Consider the following 22,516-nt stretch of genomic DNA (forward strand, 5'->3'; position numbering starts at 1 on the left):
GTCCTTTCTCTATCTTGCAATGGAATCTCCTCTGAAAATGAGCAATTTTTCATGGTAAACTTGGCAAGCAAAGGCAATCGGAGCAGCTAGCGGCGCTGGCGCTCGGCAGGGCTGCGCTAAAGGAGGCTGTGCCGCTGCTGTGTGTAGCGGCAGGGAGGGGGATCTGCCGGGTTAGATGGGAGGCTTGACATCATCTCAGAGGAGAGGGCTGGCAGAGACAAAGCGAAGCACACGGAAGGAGAAGGCAGCTAAGGCAGGATCTGGGGTAAAATTTGGCTGAAGATAAGCAGGGTGAGGAAAAAAAAGAAAAGCAAAAAGCAAAAGCCGTTCCGGAGCAGTGGCTTTCCCCTAATCTAGGTGAAAGTGCTGCTGGCTTCCCGGGTCTATCTCATCTGCAATGTGGGGCTTAACATTCCTGCCTGGCACGTGGGGGCTTGGGAGGGAGCTGGGGGAGGACCCAGCCGGACACAAAGACGGCCAGGCTCAGCGGAATGGCATCCAAGCCATCTCAGCCATCCAGAGCCCCAGATGCTGCCGGCCTGCGCGCTCAGCCCGCCGCCCGCTAAGCGCACGGCCAGCCGGGGCCCGCCGCAGCCCCGCGGCAAGCGCAAAGTTCGCATCTCGTCCACCTTTCCCTGCTGAAAAGGGGAAGGAGTGGGAATGCTGGATGGCTTCAGGCTCCGCGGTGCCCGGGGGAAGGAAGGAGCCGGAGCGATGGTTCCGCGGTGGTTGGGTGACGGCTGCGTGCGTGTGCTGAACCGGGGTAAATACTTGTTCGTTAACCTCGTGGGGGTATCAGTGGAGGTGGGGTTAGGCTTCTCTTTCTTGCTCTCACAGCCTGGAGCTTTCTCTTAGGTTTGTTCTGGTGTGTTCAGAGCGTTCCCCGAGCTCTCCTGAGGTGGCTATGTGTGGAAAGGGAATATTGTTCCAACTCAGTGAAGGGTTTGCTGACACACAGCAAACACAGGCAGCTGAGCTCATAAAAGAAATTAATAGAAACCCATAAAAGGAACTTCCTGGCTTTCTAATACTGCTAGAAGTAGTGGATTAGTGGAGAGAAACAGAAAAGTCTGTGTGATGAAGTGACAGCACAAACAACCTGATACAGATGTGCAGATAATTTATGCTCCTTTAGAACTCCATTGACATTTTCTTTCAGTTCAGGTATTCCTGATGTGCTCCAAGATCCATGCAGGACTGGGCATGATCTGCATGGACATCCCACACTGGAACCCCTTGTCACCATTTATAACCATCTTTCAGCACCCAGAACTCCACACTTGGGGGTTTAGAGTCCCAAAGTGCAGGATACTGAGGTTTGTGCTGTGGATGCTGCAGCTGCCCTCACTGCTGTGTGCTGAGAAGCAGCCCTGTGCTGTTGTGCAGCTCCTCCAAAACAGCTCTGAGGGGCACTTGTAGGGGTTGGGCACTGCCTGGGTGTGAAGGAGGGCAAAGTCTCACTCCTTTAGCCTGCCAGGGCAACAACATCAAGAAGATAGCCACACAGGTGGCTTTCTGGGACATGTTCTATGCACATTTTAAAAGCTAGGCTGATGGCCCTGCCTTGCCCCCTGGCTCTGTGTAGCACCTGCTTTCCTAAAGTCCTTCCTAAATGTAGGACAGAAGAGCTGGGTTTGCTGTGTGTTGGTGTTGCCATAGCCTTGCTTTCTTCTGGCAGGGATACACATGCAGCAAAGGGATGCACTGACCTGTCCCCCAGCCCGGACTGTGTGACCGCTGACTTCCAGCCCAGCAAAACCTCGTGGACAGGAGGAGTTAAGCTACGGGTGAAGACCAGGTGAGAAATGTCCATCTGTGTCCTGCTCTGCTGGGTGGGATTTGTGGCTGCTGTTCTTGGAGAGTGGCTGGCAGACTCCACTTCCCTCCTGTGGGAGTGATGCTGGTGTGGAGCAGTGTGAGTCCCCAGTGTCTGTGGTGCTTGGTGCATGGAAGAGGTCCAGAATGCTTTCTTCTCAAGGTTTTCCTTGCCCTCAGCACAGAGCCAGGGAAATTAATTCACCCTTTGGTCTCTGAGTCAAGCATCAATGTTGCAGGATGTCAGGTAACAGCTGCACATGCTGGGTATAAAATAGCTGCTGCTTTGGCTGCTGATGTGCCTGAGGGTGACTCCCTGAGAAGGAGTCCTGCAAGAGGTGTCCTTTCTCCTCAAAACCTTTCATCAGTGGTGGTAAAGGTCAGCAGAGATGCTGGACCAAAATACCTTCACAGAATCAGTGTAAGCCCGCTGTGCTGCCTGGCTTTCCAAAATCACCTGGCTTCTTCCATGTCTGTGGGCTTCAGTGGAGGTTTGGCATTCCTGGCAGCCTGGCTGAGTGCCTCTCTGCATTTTAAATGATCAAATGTCTCCAGAAGTCACTTTCCTGAATTGTTCTGGATCAGGCAGTGCTGTGGCAGAGCCTCATTTCCTTCCTCTGCTGCTTCCACGCAGTTTAGGGCCAAATTCTGCAGCATTTACTCAGGCCAAGCTTTTGCTGGCATTAAAAGAGCCTTTTGCATCAGTCAGATGGTAATCTGGATGACCTCAGAGATTTTTGTGTCTCAGTCTTCTGAGATTTGCACCATGAAGTCAAAGCAGTGACTTTTATTGGCAGCATTGAGGTCTGGCCAGACCTTGACTTATTTGAAGCTGCACTGGTTTCCTATAGCTGGAGGAAACGTGGCCCAGAGCCTGCTAGTGAGCAGCTGGGAAGGGAATGTGGCATGTGAAGTCACGTTCTGATCTTATCAGCAAGGAAGCACTTCTGGAGCAAACTCACTGACCTTGGTGGAGTTGCTCCAGCTTTTAGCCACTGCAGACAGGTCCCAGTAATGACCCTGCCCAGCCTGGATGGCTGTGAAAGGAGAAGAAAGGACTCAGCTCTTCCACCAGCATCCATGTGTGGAAGCTCACTGCATTGTATTGCTCTCCTCCAGGTGAGGATTTGCACCATAAATTCTCTCTCATGAATGAGATCTCTCCTCAAGCTAGTTTTATCAGGCAGAGATGATCTCTGCCTGAGGCATGGGACTCTGCACTTCCTGAGGTCTGGGACCCACAGTGAATGAGGGAAAGGAGCTCACATACATCCACCTCCTCCCTATAGCACTGAGCTATACCCTCTGTAAATCCCACTTGCCTGTTGATCTAGGGGCAGATCTTCACAGAAGCTCCAAAGCTGAGTGTTTCACTGGATCCATTTGTCTCTGGATGCAGAGCCAATGTCTGGCTTCATTTTCCCAGCAGTGTTGGAGGCTGTGTCTGTGTATCCCAGTGTAACTGGGGCTGAAGCTTTGGTTACAAACAGGAAGCTGCTTTAATGTATAAGAATTTGAGTGTGGGAGGGCATTTGAGACTCAGCAGCCTTTGCTGTAGCCACAGCTCAGGGTGCAGCTCCCCTACCTGGTCCTTTCCCACAGCCTCACCCCAGGCAATGAAGGTGACAGGCTGTCAGCAGTCCAGTTCTGGAACTGGGGGTGATGAATGAATGTCCTTAGAGGGGAAATCCAGAGCTCCAGGAAGGCTTCTCAGGTGCTGCAGCTGAGCATCTATGGAAAGGAGCAGCACAGCACCAGCCTGCAGTTCACTCTCTGAGATGGGAAGGAATGATTAGGTGCAGAAATCAGACACAGGAAGGTCTTTCACCAGAATTCCTCATTCAAGTGATTAGAAGTTCCCCTGGGGGAGAGGCTTGAATTGTGTTAAATCGCTGCAGGTTTGCTCTTCTCTCACCCTACTGGTATAAGCCTCAGTGATATACTCAAAGACAGCCACCTATCCCACCTGCTTCCTGCAGGAACAGTGGCAAGGTGAATTCCCAGAACCACAGAATGCCAGGCTGGAAGGGACCCCAAGGATCATCTGGTCCAACCTTTCTAGGTAACAGTCTAGTTGAAATGAGCTGGCCCAGCAGCCTGTCGAGCTCAGGTTGAAAACTGACCAATGCAGGGGACTCCACTGCTTCCCCTGGGAGATGGTTCCAGTGTCTGACTGTGCTCATGGTGACAAATGCTCTTCTGGAGTCCAATGGGAATCTCCCCAGCAGTAACTTGTCCCCATCACCCCTTGTCTTTTCCAGGGGACTCCTTGTGAAAAGACAGTCTCCATTCTCTTGGAATTCCCAGCTAGGAGTAAATCATGAGTTCAGCTGAAGTTTAAACTCCTCCTTTGCTTTTCATTTCTCCTCCCCAGTCAGTCTGTTTGTGGCCAGATCCTCACACAGGGACGTTTGTAGGGATCTGCATACACTCAGCACACACACACCTAAAGCACCTTCTTCTTCTTTCCTCCTATTTATCATTTCCACACTGCCACTTTGCTGTTGAGTTGATTTGTAGTCCTGCAGCTCTGAGGAGCAGCCAGGCACTGTCTGAAAGGCTTGCCCTGCAAATCCCCTTGGTTACCTGCCGTGACTCATTGTCCGTGCTGCGTTTGGCTGACCGGGCTCAGAGGTGGCTGCCAGCACCCAGTTCCTCCAGAGCAGGCCAGCAAAACACATTCCTTCCATTGTTCCCAAGTCTCTCCTGTTGCAAGTTGCTGTGTGTTTGATATCAGGGTGCAAAAGAATCTAAGCTATGCTTGGTTTTCTGTCTTTTTAACTGATTTACTGACTGGAGAAGAATGAGGAAAACCGATTTGAATTAAGCCCCTTGGGACAATTCATCAGTTCAGGTAAATCAAAGCAGCTCTCTGACTTCTGCAAAGCCAGGGGCAGGCTGCTGAGATTTTCTGCCAGTGCTCTGAGAAATGGTGTGGGGACAGGAAGAATAATGTAAGGATGTGAAGACAGAAGAAGCAATGTCCTGAGAAGACAGGAGATAACAGGGTCCTTCTCCAGGACTGTCGGTCAGCTTTCTCTTTCCCATGCCTGTTCTTTCTTCCTCTTTTTCCAGCCAAGGAAACAGATTAAAGGAAAGTTGCAGAGGGTCTTTAACCCAATGCTCAGCAGCTCCTCATTGCAGCCTGCACATGCTCTCAGTACCAGGCAGGAGGCTGACTGGGCTTCCCCACATCCAAGCTGCAGTCCTGTGTGGCCAGCACAGATGGACTGTCCTGGCAGCAAGCACTTGATCAAAACAGAGATCTGTAATGGTTCCTTGTTTTGCCATTTTGATCACACAGGTTGCTTGGTGATGCTTTGTTTGTTGAAGAAGATTCTGGCAGGACAAAGTTCTTGAAGCCAGTAATCAAGAATGAAGCTTGTGTACCTCACCTCTCACACTGCTAAGCAAACCCCACTGTTCAGCCTCTTGTCTGGGTAGTGGCAGGGGCTTAGTGGGACCCAGAATATTTCCTGTCAGACGTGCTTGGGCAGAAGGGAAATGAAGCTGCACTGCAGAGCCTGCTTCCCAGCACTGAACTCTGTGGTGGCCCTGCTGTGTGGTTTGATCTAAGTCACTTCACTTCTTGAGGCCTTTGTGTCCTTCTCTGAAAAATGGATAAATGCTCCTTTGGAGGCACAGGATCTTGCCCAAGATCCATGCCACGAAATATCATTTCATATGCTTCAGGTCTTTCTAAGGAGTCCTCCTCCTTTTGAATCCAAATCATGAAGGGACAGAGCTCACTCCAGCTATCCCTTGGCCCAAAATTTACCAGGAGGGGCTGTGTGAGCCTAAAATGACAGATCCAGTGCCAGCCACATCAGGCTGACACCATCCTGGTCCCACTTCTTTCTAATTGGCCTCGTCTGTTGCACTTATTTTTAGAGCGCTCCTGACTCTTAATTAAGAGCGACGTCGCTTTGAGTAGCTTCTGGCCCTGCTCTGTCAAAATCCTAATAGGCTTCTGACTGCTTTAGTTTTCCCTTCATCTCCTGCTTGATAGCTGGGCATAGGGACTGCTGCAGCCCCTCAGGATGCTGTAGAATGTATCCTTGCTGTGTGTGCACTCCTTTTGGTTGTGGAGACAGCCCCACAGCAGTGAAAGTCCAGGTGGTTGTTGGTGCTTTCTGTCACCCCAGGAGGGGGGAACCTGAAGCACTGTGCAGGATCTCTCCTGCACCATGCAGCAGGGTATGTCTCAGGATGTCCCACCTCTGCCACAGACTGTGTCAGCTCAGAAGTGTCACCAGCTTTGAAACGTTCAAAGAATGATGTGGTAAGGATGGGCAGCTGCCTTCCTGGCTTTCACTTTTGTGACTCAGTGCTTGGGATTGGATCTAAGAGGCACAGACTTGGTGCTTGCATCCAAATCTTTCTTCTCTTCTACAGAAGGAGGGTCCCCACTGCAGACCTCCATCCCTTCCCTGCCATGGCAATCTCTTCCAGCTCCAACAACCTCCCACACAGCCACCTGGGCCACACAGCTGCTCCTTAGGTGCTGACTGGTTTGCAGGAGCTAGTGCTAAGGTATCTGTGTAATGTTCCACCCCTGGTTTGCATACAGAGTGTGATAATCTACAGAGATCACAGAGAAGAGCACATTCAGCTCTTCCTAATCAGAGACAGCCACAGAGCTGCTGATGGTGAGGGCCTCAGAAACAACAGCAGGGGCCATGCAGCCCAGACTGCAGCCAGCCTTTGCCAGACCCTGCTGGAGCAGATGCTGAATGCGCTGATCACGTTTCTGTCTGGAAATGCTGGGAACAGTACAGCAGCAAGGAGCACCCAGATAACAGCAGCTGGCCAGGATTAAAGGCTATTCTTTTCCCCTGGGATTTCCAGTTTGCAGAGGGAATTTGGCAGTGTGTGGTACCTGGGCAGTGTTAGAGCTGCCAGCATTGCATCAAGGTCTGCTGACTCCTCCAGCTATCTTCACTCCGCGGCGTTTGTCGTGATGCTAGCCTGACCTGGATGCCCAGGTTATCTGATCACTGGAGGTGTCCATGAGGAACCAGGAGTCTCTTTTCCAGCCTTGGCATTTGCAACAGAGGGATCACTTTCTCCATTAGCTGAAGTGGAGAGTTTTTCAGTAATAAGGTTGTCCAGACGCTTTGGCAAGCATGGTGCAGGTGCAGTCCTTGAGGAAGTAGCATACAGGATAAGGAGAGGAGGTCAGTTTGGGTCTGTTGCTGTTAGCTACAATTCTGCATTTTGAAATCTTACAGCCTCCTGGAATGAAGTGTCAGCTGCTGCTCCTGGGTTTGTTGAAGGCAGCTGAGCTATACCAAATGTATACTCATTAAAAGATGGAATGATTTATTTATCTTCACTCAAATCAGCAATGAGTTGCTGCATTTGCAAGTTTTACCACCCAGCCAGCCTGTCTGGGATGAATGGGGGTCTGATGTTGTGGACTTTCCAAAACAGTGCTGCAGCACTTGCCAAAAGAGTTTAACCTTGCACTGGTTTTTATTGCTTCATGCAAGTTGTGCTCTGCAGCAAAGCAGGTGGAACCAAGAGCTGTTGTAAAGCCTAACCATGTTCAGGAGCTGTTCTCCTTTAGACACTGTGGTGCTCGCTGTCAGACTGCACTCCACTTCCAGACCTTTTCCCTAATTAGGCAATAATAATGATAAACTAAGCTTAAGGAAGTAGGCTGAAGCAAGGTGTTGCAGAAGGCTGAAGCTAGGAACTTAGAATCATAGAATTGTTAGGGTTGGAAGGGACCTCAAGGATCATCCAGTCCCAAGCCCCCTGCCATGGGCAGTGTCACCTCACTCTAGATCAGATTGCTCAGAGCCACATCCAGCCTGGCCTTAAAAAACTTCCAGGGATGAGGCTTCCACCACCTCCCTGGGCAACCTGCTCCAGTCTCTCACCACCCTCATAGGGAAGAATTTCTTCCTAACATCCAATCTGAATCTACCCACTTTTAGTTTTGCTCCATTCCCCCCAGTCCTATCACTCCCTGACAGCCTAAGTCCCTCCCCAGCTTTCTTGTAGGCCCCTTAACCGGGGAGGAGGAGGAAAGCACACTTCTTGGGGTTCCCTGAATGCCCACTCTCAGGCACTGGCAGCATCAACTGTGTCTTTTACAGCCTCAAGGAGCTGTTCAGCTGCTTCTGTGGGGACTGGGTCGGGCCCCCTATGCTCTGTGCAGAGCCCCTTTGCACTCCCATCCATCCACCTCCTTGGAGATCCCCTGTGTGATGTGCAACCCGAGCTGGGGATCGTGTGTCCTGCAGCGCTTCCCCCCTCGGCTTAGGCTCGGCTGAGATTGGGTTACCCTTAATCCACGTGTCCAGGATCAGGTAGGTGTGGAAACAGTGCGAGGTGATCCCGTGCTGAGCTGGGACAGCATGGCTGCTGACTCACACTCACAGCCTCAACGGCCACAGCTTGTGTCAGTGCAAGGATGTCAGCCAGAAGGGTTACCAGCCCCATGGGGAAAAGCTGAGAGAGCTGGGTTTGTCCAGCCTGCAGAAGAGAAAGCTCAGGGGAGACCTTATTGCCATGTTCCAGTACATACAGAGTGGCTGCCAGGAGGATGCAGGCTCCCTTTTCACAAGGAGTCCCATAGAGAAGACAAGGGGGGATGGGGACAAGTCACTCCTGGGGAGATTCCCATTGGACTCCAGAAGAAAATGTTTCCCCATGAGCACAGTGAGACACTGGAATCATCTCCCAGGGAAGCAGTGGAGTCCCCTACACTGGTCAGTTTTCAGCCTCAGCTTGACAGGCTGCTGGGCCAGCTCATTTCAACTCAAATGTCACCTAGAAAGGTTGGACCAGATGATCCTTGGGGTCCCTTCCAACCTGGCACTGTGATTCTGTGAAACTCCCTGTGGCTAAGAACTTTGACCACACAGCTCCCCTCCAGCTCCTAACTGATTGAATCAAGGGGGAATGTTCTTTGCTTGTGACCAGTCAGTGATCATCCCGAGCAGAAAACTAATGCTGGGGGCTCACAGTACTCAAAAGTACAAAGGGAGTCTTTAAATCTCTGCCATGGAAAAAGCAGGAATGTGAATTGCTCTTGATAAACACTTGGGGCAACTTCCCACCCAGCAGCATTGAGCTTCCTTGTTTCTGTGGGCAAGGAGCTTACCAAAAGAGCTCTCTTTAAACACCTACACAGTGCTCAAGCTCACCCTCTGTAAACCTCCACTTCAGCTTTCCTTAAGACAATCCCATCACAACAAATGTTAAAGGGAAGAGAATGTCCCTTTTCCTTTCTCCTTTTAGTGCTGCTGAGGGAATGAATGACCTGTGCCTCTGAAATCCATATGGAAAAGCTGCTGGTGGAATGCTTCTCTCTCACTTCATGCCAATGCTTTTCCATGTCACAGAACACCACCTGCTGCCAGTAGTCACTTGTGCTAGTGAAGGACTTGACCCTCACAACCATTTTTTACCTTCTACATTTTCCTGTACAGTTTCTTCTCCCAGTCTTGGCCAGTGCTAGGAGAGTCCTTTTTTGGTGTCTGGTTTACATCTGCAGAGGGCATTTTAATCTCTTCACTTACTCAGGACGTGATGTACTGTGAAGATTTCAGTGAGACACTTTAAAGATGTATCACATCCTCCTCCTTCATCAGGGCTTTGTAGAGGGAGACAAGTTGCTCCTGCAGGCTGGCACGTCTGCGGCTTCAGTGGTCCTGCTTTATAGGTAGACAAGGCTGGCCTGCAGTCTGTCACATCTGGGACTTCAATGGTCCCCAGGTCCAGAGCTGCTCCTTGTTCTTGTAGAGTTAGAAACAGTGAAGATGAGTAATGAAATCCCCCATGAAAAGCAGAGGGAGGATTAAGGATGAGCTCAGAGGCTGGGGTGAAGGAGACTCTGTGACACGTTCAGGGATCTCTAATCCCCTGCTGCAACTTTCCATTGCTCCATTAAGTGCTTTAAATAAGGTTGGTGTGGAGGGCTTTTTTCTCCTGGGAGCTGACAGAAGCCTTCCTTAGCATTGGGGACTGAAGCAACCAAAGGCCAGCTGTGCTGTGCCCAGGGACAAACCCAGGCTCACATGCTTCAACGGGGACAGCTGCTGGCTGTGAGGCCTTGAGGGGGGCAGGGGACACACACGGCTGGCACTTGGTTGTCACAGCTCTTCCTGTGTTTTCCTCAGCTCCGAGGAGAGATCAGAACAGCATTATGCAGGCTTCCACCCCCTACTTGACTCTTCAGACAGCTTTGCCATCCATCACTTCAAAATGAAGGGGAGCTTTTGAGAGGAGTAAGGCTTCTGGTGGGGAGGCAGAGGAGCCCCATGTTTGGTGGTGACCCTCTTGTCTTCCCATGCCTGCTGCCTTGCAGATGTGGTGTGTGTCAGGGTGTGTGATCATGGCTTGGTTTGCTTGGAACAGAGAAGGATACAGCAGTGGAAGAGAAGTGAGCATGAGCAGGTCTAGATGTGGCTGTTGGTGTTACTTCACATTGCTCTCCCCTGGAAGTCTGGGCTGTTCCTGACGTGCCCAATCCTTCTGCTTTCACCTAGGCGGACTGAAGCTCCAGGCCGACCTCACTCCTGGCATTCAACCAAACTCGTGGAGAACCAACCCGATCCCAGCATGATGCAAATATCTCAGGGTACGCTTGGCACCCCTTGGCATCAGTCCTACCACTCCAGGTAAGCACCACACAGCTGTGGTCCTGCACTGCATGAGCAGAGCTGTAAAGCAGGGGGTGGTTTCCATTCAGTATTATTTGCCCTATTCTCCCATGGGTGCAGAAACCAGGCTCCCAAGCTGGCATGCTCCTAAAGCAGCCCCCCAGGCCTGTGTCTTTCCTTTTTGCCTAGTGTCATACTGGTTTCAGGGAGGCTCTGCCTTGGATCCAAGGTTGTGTCTTGATGGTGCTGACTAGAGGCCTAAATCTAGAGCACAGGAGTGAAAGAAGGGGATGAAAGATTTGGTGGGAAAATGTTACCAGTCACCTCCATAAGGCTGGACAGGTTTACAAGCATCCAGAGTTTAATCCTAACTGGGAAGGCTTCTGTTCCTGTTTGGTTACCCAGCTGAAGTGGCTGTGATTCCCTTCATTAGGTGATTAATGAATTGCCTTTAACATCCCTTATCTCTCCAAAATGGGAGCCCACTGGCAGGACATTAATGTTGTGGATCCAGATGTCCTGCATTGCATCCCACAGACTGCCCCCATGTAGAAACTCAGTGTGGTTGTTTGCCCAGCAAAGGAAAAGAAATCCAAAGTCAGAATGAGTCCATTACATGAAAAAAAAAACCAAAACCAGGAAGGGAAGGGTGTAGGCAGCAGGCAGCTGTGCCCCTCAGCTCAGCTGTGCCCCTCAGCTCAGCTGTGCTGTTCTCAGGAGCAGCCAACGACAGCGCATCAGCCACGATGCTCCCAGGGTGAGAAGTTCAGCCAGGGATTTCCTGGGTTTGGCAGTCACTTTCTGCAGGGGTCAGCTTTATCCTAACTGTGTGTCTGGCTGTTTCACTAAGAGGTTAGTGCAGGGGCTTATCAGGCCCTAAAAGACTAAACTGGTCACCTTAGTGCTGTTAGAAGGAGGTGGTTTGAAGCACCTTTGGTTCTGGCTGAGGCAGACTGGAAGCAGTGATGTAGTCCCAGTGAGCTGGGGCTGTTTCTGTGAGGCCACACAGCGGGGTGGGTGTGGGAAAGGGGAGCTGTCTGGGCTTAGACACACCCCTCAACAGCCCCAGGAGGTGCTTGGTGGTAAGCCCTGGGGCAGCTTGAAGGGGAGCAAGTTTAAATTCTGCCCTTGGAAGATTCTGAAGGGTTGCAGGAGCAGAAAGCTCTCCTGCAGCCACTGGGATTTCCTCATTTCTTCTACAGGTGAGACTGAGCCTAGGCAGAGGGGAGGAAAAGAAAAGAGAGCATTAAAAAGTGAGGAGATGGTTGCAGAAAGAAAAGGAAGTACATTTGTCCCTGGCCTTCAGCACAGATCGTGCTGCAGCATGTTCATTTCCCACCGAGGGGCTTTGCTTCCCAGCCACAGCTCCTGGCAGAGCCTTTGGCAGCAGGCCGCTGTCTCCTGGCTGCTTGAAGAGGAGCATGGGGAGCATCTAGTGGTCAGCTGGCCAGGGCTGAGCTGGGCATTGCCAGGGTGATTTATCTGAAACTAAAATCGAGTGGTGCCTGTAGATTACTGAACCAGCTCTCTCCTGAGGTTTGCCGTATCTCTGCCTGTCTCTGTGCTCCTCTGCAGAGATGCTGCTCTTTCCCCTTGTGGACAGACTTCCTTCTGCCTTTCCTCATCCTTAGCAGCCTCCTTCCTCTATCTGTCCTCTGGGCTTGCTGTTAATCCAGCAGGGTGGAAATGACCATGGCTGGGATATGACCTGGAGCAAGCTTTAGGCTCTTCAGCAGATGCTTGTTAGGAAGGAGGATACCAAGGATTTATGTTTGTTATCCCAGTGGAGCAAAGCAGACAGAAATGGAGCTTGCCTTTCCCTGTGTCATCTGAGGCTGCAGCTTGCTCCCTGGCAAACCCAGGCTCCTCTCCACTCCTGCTTCCAGCTCTGAGCCTTGCCCTGCCACGCTGCACAGGGGACAGTAGCCTCTCCTTTCCTGGTGCCTTCCTGTGGCTCTGCCAGGATGGTGCATGCGGTTGCCCATGGACCTAGAGAAATGCTTTCTGAGGGAGGGGAGCTGGGAACAGAGGCAAGAAAGGGGAAACCCTCAAGCTTCACTTCCCAGTCCTCTGTGCATTTGCCTGAATCTGGGAGGAAAGATTTGCTAGAGAAAATCCGCAGTACCTTGTGATACCCTCTTTGAGCTGTGCCCGGCACAAAGAGCTCCCTTCCCACTGATAGATCTCTGAATATCCCTTTCTTAACACATCTCTGGTGGCCATGAGTCCTCTTTTGACACCCCTGTATCTTGGAGCAGGTGCCAAGGTGTCCCTGCACCTGCTGAGCAACATCAGGAGATGGCTGAGAAGACTTCCTGAGGTGTTCTTAAGCTGTTCCTGTTGTTGCACCTCACTTGCCTCCATGCACAAACACACGCAGCTCTTCTCTGTCTTGTCAGTTGAGTTTTCTCACAGCAAACAAACTATCCTTGGGACAGCTGAATTTCCAGGAAGCCTGCCAGGGCATAGCCTTCATCTCCATAAAAAGAAATGAAATGGGGAAAAAAGGAAGAGATTAGATCCCCTCCCCCGAACGCCTCTCGTGCTCCTCTCCTCCTCCCTGGTGGCGTCGGCGCTCATTCAGCTCCCCAAGTGCTTTGGATAGGTCTGCTGGGTGGGGTCGCTGCTGCCTGGCTCCAGCCATGCCCTGTCTTTTGGGCTGGATTCCCCTCCCACCCCTCTGTGGTAAATAAGAGCCATGTGTTGCAATGTCAGGCAGTTCCTCTTTGTGAACTGGGATGACTGCGAGCAGGGGATGGAGTAAGGCCCAAATAAGGGTTTTCATCTGCACTCCTCAAAACTAAACATCTTGCTTCTGAGCTCACTTATAAGTGGTTGTGCCTCTCCTCTGCGGACAGGAGGGTTTGACTCTTCTCTCACTCTTCCCCAGCTCCTCAACCAGCGATCTCTCTGGCTATGAGCATGGCTATCTGAGGAGGAGTCCCGACCAGTACAGCTCCCGGGGCAGCATGGAGAGCTTGGACCACCCCTCCCCTGGCTACCACTCTTGTCACCTGTCCCCAGCCAAATCCACCAACAGCATCGACCAGCTCTCCCACCTCCACAGCAAGAGAGACTCTGCCTACAGCTCCTTCTCCACCAACTCCAGCATCCCCGAGTATCCTGCTACCCCCTTCAGCAAGGAGCACTCCTGCTCCACGGACAGCCTGCAGCCCCGGGGAGGCCTGCAGGAGGGCATCAGGCAGGCTGACATCAGGTACGTCAAGACTGTCTATGATGCCCAGCGTGGGATCTCCAAGGAGTATGAGGTGAAGTCCTCTGCCTTGCTCCCCAGCTGTGAGGCTAGGGCCTCTCTGGAGGGCCGCAGCCATGGCAGGCTCCACGGCTTCCTGCGGCACAACCTGGCTCCCTCCTGGGCACAGCCGGGCCAGGGCTCCCTGGACAGCAAGAGCCAGCTGCACAAGGGACCTCCCTTACCTCCTGCTCGCAGCGACAGCTATGCAGCCACCAGGCACCACGAGAGGCCCAGCTCCTGCGCTGCCCTTGACCTGAACAAGCCTGGTCGGGGTCAGCCAAAAGGGGCCTGGTCTCCACTTGTCAGCACCCTGTCCCAGGGGCCGCTACTGAAAAGCCCTTTTGGAGAGGGGCACCTGCACACTGTGGTGGAGAAGAGCCCAGAGAGCAGCCCCACTGTGAAGCCCAAGCAGAGCTATTCCCAACCAGCCCAGCCAGGCCAGCCCCTGCTGCCTACTGGTGTCTACCCAGTACCTTCCCCAGAGCCGCACTACGCCCAGGTGCCCCAGCCCTCTGCAAGCAGCAACGGGACGCTTTATCCAGCTCTGGCCAAAGAAAGTGGCTACTCTCCACCTCCTCCAGTCTCCTATGACAAGGCTGTAGCCAGCAGCACCCTGGGCTTTGATGAAAATGGAAACCAAAGCACTACAAACAGATCAACCATCTTCTACCAGCCCCCAGCAGCTGAGAGAAAGCACGAGGCTGCAGCAATGCTTCTCCAGCAGAAACCTCCTGGCACCGCAGGTGCAGAAGACTGCCTGACCACGCTGAGAAAGGAGGAGCTGTTGCCCCCCTACAAGGTGGCACACAGCAGCCGAGAGACCACAAGTCCTGCACAGGCCACCAAACAGAGTTTTCAAACTCCACAGCCCCAGGTGAGGGATGCTAGTGAGAGGAAAACCCATTTCCAGCCCAAGGAGGACTGGACAGCAGAGTCCCCAGAGGACAAAAATGGCAACGCACAGATCAGTGAGAGAGACTCTGGAGGCCAGCAGCAGTGGGGTCACAGCAAGGCCAAGCAGTATGGCTTCTCCTCCTTGCAGAACATCCCAGAGAGCTCCAGGAGGCAAAGCAGCTCCGAGCTAAAAGAGATGCAACTGGGTGAGGGTTATTCCATCCCCAAACTGTCCTGCTTGGGCAGCAGCAGTAAAGAGGAGAAGGACCGCAGGGCACAGGGGCACAGACAGTGGAGCGATGTGGACCCGCAGGCCTTAGTGAGGCAGGAGGAGGAGGAGGGCACGAGCGTGACTCTGTTCCACGCTGGAGAACCGAAGGGTGAGGAGCCCTCATCTCCACAGCACCCAAAGACCTCCGACTTTGGGAGGAGCCGGCTCAGCTCCAGCAGCACCCAGAGCTTTCCCTATGGCAAAGCTGAGGCTGCCAAGCCCCGCTGCTCCGTGCTGGAGAAGGTCACCAAGTTTGAGCAGCGAGAGCAAAGCGCTCCCCGTCCCCAGAGTGCCGGCGTGCCCAGCTTCGGCCAGCACTATGGGCCCAGCAGGACCAGCCAGCCCTCCAGCACCAGGTGCTCTCTGCACAGCCTGGATGACATGCGGAGCAAGCTGCCCAGTGAGCCAGGCAGGGTCTCCAGCCCCTCCATCAGGAATGGGAAGCTGGAGGAGGCTGACTGGCGCACCATAGAGCTGCAGATGGTGGCTTCGGCGAAGCAGGCGAGACCCAGCGAGTACTACAGCTTGTGTCCTGAAAATGAGGTGCAAACAAGGGCAGCTCAGCTCCTGAGGAGTAAAAGCACATTCCAGCTGGGGGGTGAGCCTGAGAAGGAGATCCTCTGGAAGGATAACATCCAGGATGCCCACGGGCTGGACACACCATTTAACAGGGCCTACAGGAACAGCATTAAAGACGCTCAGTCCAGGGTGCTGAGGGCCACTTCCTTCCGTCGCATCAGCCCCCCCTTTGGGAACGCATCCAAGAGGACAACCCAGCGGCCTGCCTCGGCCCACATGGGCGTGAGGAGCACGGCAGCTTCTCCCCACACCCCAAAGGAGAGGCACAGTATCACACCCACGGAAGGCAGCCTCTCTGCCCTGGACTACGGCAAGGCGCAGCACATCTCCCGCATCGGGGGCCGGAGGCGGCTGACGGCGGAGCAGAAGAAGAGGTCGTACTCGGAGCCAGAGAAGATGAACGAGGTGGGCATCTCCGACGGGGAGCCGTCGCCTCTCTCCATCCAGAAGAAGAGCATCCACTTTGTGTTCCCGGAGAACACGGTGGCCGACCGGCGCAAGATCTTCGAGCGGGACGGCAAAGCCTCCTCCACCGCCTGCCTGTCCAAGCCGGAGCTGAAGCAGCTCCAGCAGAGCGCCCTGGCCGACTACATCGAGCGCAAGACCGGGCGCCGGCCGTCCTCCCAGGACGTGGGGCTGCTGAGGGAGCGCGCCCACAGCTCCTACCTGCAGCCCGGCGCCACAGACAGCCAGAGCCTCTCCTCTGCCTCCAGCATGAATTCCCTCCAGGACCAGAACCTCTACCGCCGGAGAGAGTCCTTCGAGCGGATATCCAGGATGGGGAGGATGTCTTCTACCCTTCCTCCTGAGCTGCTGGGCTACTTCGATCTGAGTGGAGACGAGAAGAAGCCGGGGCGCCAGGACAGCACAGCCACGAGCCGCCCCAAAGCGGAGAGGTGCCGGGAGTACAGGGCCAGAACGGAGCTCACCAAAGGCACACAGACGGACCCACTGGGTGTGCAGGGCCAGGCTCGCTATGGGAAGCAGGAGCAGGTCCTGGAGATGCCCTCCAGCAGCAGGAAGTCTGGGAAGTCAGTGTCCGTGGAGGACCTGCTCGATAGGTACGACCATCAGACAGTCCCCGTGCATGTACGCTCCAGGTCGTCACCCACCGCAGAGAAGAAGCACCAGGTACGTGGGAACAGGGAGTGGGGGGGAGTGTCAGAGCCTGGGCTGACCTTCAGCCATGGCAGGGACTCCACTGGCTAGTGAGGGGTTAAATGCCTGTTGAGGAACAGTTCGGAGAATCACAGATTGCACGGGGCTGGAGGGGACCTCTAGTTTACTGCACTCAATGTCCACGATGCTGGTCTAGATGCTTGCTGGTGGGGTGCTGCTTCTGGACATCAGGAGAAAACATTTCACAGAAAGAGTGGTCAGGCATTGGGATGGGCTGCCCAGGCAGGTGGTTGAGTCACCAACCCTGGGTGTGTTTAAAGGTCGTTTAGATGTTAGGAGGAAATTCTTCCCCACGAGGGTTCCCCAGGTTGCCCAGGGAGGTGGTGGAAGCCTCATCCCTGGAGGTGTTTGCAGCCAGGCTGGAGGTGGCTGTGAGCAACCTGCTGCGGTGTGAGGTGTCCCTGCCCATGGCAGGGGGGTTGGAACTGGAGGATCCTTGAGGTCCCTTCCAACCCTAACAATCCTATGATTCTGTGTGGTGCTTGGGGGTATGGTTTAGGGGTGAACTTTGTAGCATAGGACTGGACTCGGTGATCCTGAAGGTCTTTTCCAGCCTGCACATTTCAGTGATTCTGTTGAGCTTTCTCACTGCTGGGGCTAGCTCAGGGATTTCAGAGCTGCTGGGATTTCAGTGCCTGTGTGTGGCTGTTCTTGCAGCTCTGAACATCCCACCTGAGGTGTCCTGCTCTTGGCTGGCAGCATGATCAGAGAAGCACCAAGCACCACGAAGGTGGTGGTGATAGGCTGCTGCGCTGCTCTGCCTCAGCCCACGTTCCTGGTGCAAAGGAGAGAGGCTGAAAGCCTGCTTGGAATTGCTCAGGCTCCCACTGTGCCTGGCAGTGCTGGGAAAGGCTTGGTGGAGGCTCTGCCAAGTAACCATTATGTTTTGCCTCCAGCCCTGGAGGGAAACATTGCAGAGAAAACTTAGTGGAGACCCTGGCCGCTCTTTCCATGTCCCCTGCTTGGTGTCTGGGAACATTGCACTGATGTCACAAGTGGGGAATTTGACTGACTCTGATGGTGGTAAATAGTAGAAACAGGCTCCCTTCTTAAAGACCAACTGCCCAGGCCAGCTCTTAGCCAGCCAGAATCTGTCCAGACCTGTTTAGGTAACTGCAAAGGGTTGAGCCACACAGATTTACAGCAGTGGCGGATCTGCTGCCCCTATCCTCGTCTCCACACCAGGCTCCATTCATCATGGGTAGAAAGAGGAAGCAGCCAAAATGTGTGGACAGGCTCTGAGTGTTTGGACAGGGCAGCTGAGATCCAAGACATCTTCTTCTACTCTTGCACTTGCTGCTGGCACAGAGCAGATTATCTGGGTGCAGCAAAGTCAAGTGACATAAAGCAGGCTCTGGGCAGCACCTCCGAAACAGGCCGAACGAAGGGGTGGGGGCAGGAGCCATCCTCCCAAACTCATGGTGTGCTTCACTCTAAAAGTCCTCCCTCAACAGAGCTCAGATCCCACCCCATGTTCTTAAACAGGGTGACTTTAAAAAGCAGCTTGTGAATATCAAGTGACTGGAATGCATTCCCCTAACCATTGCTGCCTCATCCCAGCATCAGTGTTTTTCCGCCCCAGCCAGGCAGCAGACAGGCCTTAAGACACAGTTAGGGTGAAGGACAAATTGTGACTCTTTCTCTGCCTCCCAGAAGAGTCAGAGAAGTGACAAAGCCAGCACCCAGAAGAAGAAAAATCACTGTAATGTACTTTTCAGTGACAGGTTGGGTGATGATTAGAATCATAGAATTGTCTTGCTTGGAAAAGACCTCCAAGACCATCAAGTGCAGCCAATCAGCCTAACACCACCATGGCCATTAAACCCTGTCCTCAAGTGCATTGTCCACACATTTCTCCAGGGATGGGAACTCCACCACCTCCCTGGGTGGTCCACTCTTGGACTGGAACAGGTTGCCCAGGGATGTGATTGAGGCCCCATTCCTGGAGACGTTCAAGGTCAGACTTGATTTGGCCCTGGGCAGCCTGATCTAGCTGGAGGTGTCCCTGCTGACTGCAGAGGGGTTGGAAAAGATGACCTTTGAGGGTCCCTTCCAACACAATGAAATCTGTTGAAAGCTGTGATCTGGTCCCACAGGCAGCCAGGCACTTGTGAAAACCTTGGGTTTAAATCCCAGCTCCAGGAAGCATGCTCCACTTCCAGCATAGATTCCAGTCCATGGGTGTCTGTCTGAAAGGGAACTGTGTGTTTGAGTGCTCTCTCAATTAGCTTTGTCTCTGCTCTGTCTCTAAGACAAAACCACAACTGGAAAAGCAGGGGACAAAGCCAAAGGGTCCCAACCAGGGTGATTGTTTTTAATTGTTTTAGCCTCTCAGATTTTTTGGGGGGAACTGTTTGTTCCCAGTTTAGCAGCAGACTTCTCTGCCTCCCCCTGTGCTTGTCAGGGGCTCGTGTTGGGTGTCTGATGTTCCTTTCAGGCTGCTTATAAATCACACTGCGGTGTCAGGGGAGGAATTTGTTTAAGGATGCAGAGGAATTGATAGCCATGTGGAATGATTAGCTCTCAGGCTCCACAGCACATTCTCTGCCTCCCTTCCTCTCTGCTTTTTCAGTCTGTCTCAGCTTACACATTGCCCAGCTCCTTGACTCCTAAATCAAGGTCTGCACTCACCCTCCCTCAGCAGCCACACTGCCCAAAAAAAGAAAATTGCTAAGGGAGTGGGGAAGGGGACACTGAAATGCTGTCTGCTGGCAAGATCATTTGGGACAGAATACCAGGCTCTTCAAAGCAGGCTTAGCATCTGCTTTTGTGTCTCATAATAGCCTGGTGTCCTGTGGTGGGAGCTCTAGGGCAGAATCAGATCCACAAAAGTATTTGAGCTGCAAAATCAGTCTGCTCGTAGCTGCCATAAATGCTTGAGGAGGAGGCAGCTCCTGCACTTTGGTTTTCAAAAGAACCGAGTGCCAGGCTTTGGGATGATTTTCAGCACCTCTGCCTGTGGCTGGAGTTTCCTTGGTGGCATTCAGCATCTCTGCAGCATTGCAGCCCTGGTTTGGCACTGGGCTTGTGCACAGGTTGCTCAGTTTGGTTTCCCTGTTAAGGCTGCTTCAGTGATGTCCCAGCTTCATGTAAAGCAGAGAGGAACAGCCAGGTCCCACTGGTACCATTAAGCATGCTTTCAGAAGAGGCCAGGAGGTTTTAAACAGACATTTCTCTGAGTAAGTCTGCCTGCTGGTTCATAAGCCATCCAGAAAAAAAGGCAGAGGAGTCCCCAAAGCAGGAGCAGGGTCATGGAGTTGTCCTTCCCTCTGCTGAGTTCAGCTTTGGGGCCCTCACTCCAAGACACTGAGGTGCTAGAGTGACCAAGCTGGTGAAGGGTCTAGAGAACAGGGCTGGTGAGGAGCAGCTGAGGGAACTGGGGGTGCTCAGTGTAGAGAAGAGGAGGCTGAGGAGAGACCTCATTGCTCTCTACAACTCCCTGAAAGAGGTTGCAGTGAGGTGAGGTTGGTCTCTCCCTAGTCTCAGGTGATAGGAGAGGAAATGGCCTGAAATTGTGCCAGGGGAGGGTTAGGTTGGAGATTAGGGGAAAATTCTTTACTGCCAGAGTGCTCAGGGGTTGGAATTGGCTGCCCAGGGAGGTGGTGGAGTCCCCATCCCTGGAGGGGTTCAGGAAATGTGTGGACATGGCACTTGGGGATGTGGTTTGATGGTGTTGGGTTGATGGTTGGACTCAATGATCTTGGAGGTGATTCTGTAATTCTCTATGGCCTATGCCACGCTCTCTTCACCAGGGCTTTGTTGGTTTGTTTTGCTTGCTGCTCACTGCTGACACTGTCTTTGCACTCCAGGACCCACTGAGAAGGGAAAGCAGTGAATTTGGCCCCGTGGTGAGAGACCCTTTCTACGTGGTCAGCGCAGGACCCAGGTGGGTGTATCTTAACGTCCCCTTTGTCACTGCAGGATCAGCTCTTGCCATCCTGCAGCTGTTGCCATGTGTTGTGTGTGTGAAGGGATGGGTCATGGTGTGATAGGGTTCAGTGGTGAGCTTGGCTGGACCTGATGATCTCAGGGGTCTTTTCCAACCCACATGACTCTATGACAAATCAGAGAAGTCATGTGCACGGACAGGGCTGGGGGTGTGCTGTGCCCAGCTGGGGTAGGAGGAGTATGCTGTGAGGGGTTTCTGACTATAACATTAATTAATTCACTATCAAGTCACCTTGCAGCCTGTTTCTGCAGCAAATTTCCAGTTACCTGCCTTGCAAAGTGTGTTGAGTGTGCTGCTAGAGCTCACACCCAGATGCTGTCATAGCTGAAGGAGAGAACACTCTCAATGTCCTGCTCTGCTTTTCTCCAGTCCAGGATGCTGCCTCCCCAAAAGCAGCTGAACATTTGTGTGGACTAAACCCAGGAGCTTTCATTTCTCTTGCTGAACTGGGAGCTTGCCTTTAAGCTGCTTTCCTTGGTGCAGGCAGAACATTTTGCTCAGCAGCATGGGAGAGGGAAATGGTTTTAAAATAGGCAAGTGCAATTATAAAACTCCTCATATTAGGACTTATGTAACCATCCACTTAGCAGTGCCTTGTTTTGATGTTAACTGGAACTGAAGCTGATCTTGCTCTATTTACATTTAAATAATAAATAGATGTTTGCCCTAAGCTCTGAGTACTCAAACAGCTAACTCCTATTACAGTAAAAGCCATCAAGAGGGACCAAAAGGATTCTTCCCAGAGCAGCTCTGTTTATCACAAGCTCTCTGTTGTCACAGCAGGACTGGACACTGCTGTCTCCAAAGGCTCTTCCACACAGCTCTGGGTCAGGGAGTGACAGCTCCAAGTGGAGAGAGGTACCTACTCCACCTAGGTCTTGTTTCTGACCAGCCATTTTTGCCCCTAAGAAGACCTAAATGTTGGCTTAGAGGGATGCAGCCTGCCCTCAGGCACATCCTTTTATGATTATTCAAAACCCACTCAGTTGGTTTGATTTAGAATCATAGACTTGTTAGGGTTGGAAGGGACCTCAAGGATCATCCAGTTCCAATCCCCCTACCACGGGGAAGGACACCTCACTCTAGATCAGGTTGCTCAGAGCCACATCCAGCCTGGCCTTAAAATACCTCCAGGGATGAGGCTTCCACCACCTCCCTGGGCAACCTGTGCCAGGCTCTCACCACCCTCATGGGGAACAACATCTTCCTAACATCCAATCTGAGCCTCCCCACTTCTAGTTTTGCTCCACCCCCCCCAGTTCTATCCCTCCCTGACACCCTCAAAAGTCCCTCCTCAGCTTTCTTGTAGCCCCCTGCAGATACTGGAAGGCTACAATTAGTTCTCCTGGGAGCCTTCTCCTCTCCAGACTGAACAGCCCCAACTCTCCCAGTCTGTCCTCATAGGAGAGGAGTTCCAGACCTCTAATTATCCTTGTGGCCCTTCTCTGGACACACTCCAGCACCTCCAGATCCTTCCTGTAATAGAGGCTCCAGAACTGGACAGAGTGATCCAGATGTGGTCTCACCAGAGCAGAGCAGAGGGGGAGAATCACCTCCCTGGCTCTGCTTCTCTTGATGCAGTCCAGGATGTGATTGGCTTTCTGGGCTGCAAGTGCTCACTGCTGGCTCCTGTTGAGCTTTCCCATTTTTCTTCTCCCTGGGAGAGCACTGTTAGTTCAGCCTGCCTCTGTCTTTCTCTTAGAGGTGGCACTTCATCCTTCTTCTCAATAACTACTTGCAGCTTCCTTTTCTGCTTGTTTTTATTTCCTCCCCAACCTGTTTTCCAAGCAGCAGCATTGAACATCCAGCCTGCAAACAAGTTTATTGGGGCACAAAATGTAGGTTTCTCACTTTCCTGCTTGACTGCACAGAGATTATTGGTATGAACAGTTTTATGATGTCTCTGCTGCATAGGCATCCTGCATGCTCTGCAGGCACCATTTCTTCTGAGAGATATG

General features: G+C 52.7%; 1 protein-coding gene across 1 annotated transcript in view; it reads left to right on the plus strand.

Moving 5' to 3' along the window:
• The window catches only part of SHROOM3 (shroom family member 3), a 129,452-nt gene that overhangs the window by 94,924 nt on the left and 12,012 nt on the right, over positions 1-22,516 (plus strand). Inside the window, exons 3-6 of the mRNA XM_009911744.2 lie at positions 1,679-1,798; positions 10,317-10,448; positions 13,321-16,561; positions 20,419-20,495. Of these exons, the coding sequence (XP_009910046.2) occupies positions 1,679-1,798; positions 10,317-10,448; positions 13,321-16,561; positions 20,419-20,495 (3,570 nt within the window). The remainder of the gene's footprint in view (positions 1-1,678; positions 1,799-10,316; positions 10,449-13,320; positions 16,562-20,418; positions 20,496-22,516) is intronic.

Source organism: Dryobates pubescens, chromosome 24 (assembly GCF_014839835.1).
Source record: "Dryobates pubescens isolate bDryPub1 chromosome 24, bDryPub1.pri, whole genome shotgun sequence".
Lineage (NCBI taxonomy): Eukaryota > Metazoa > Chordata > Aves > Piciformes > Picidae > Dryobates > Dryobates pubescens.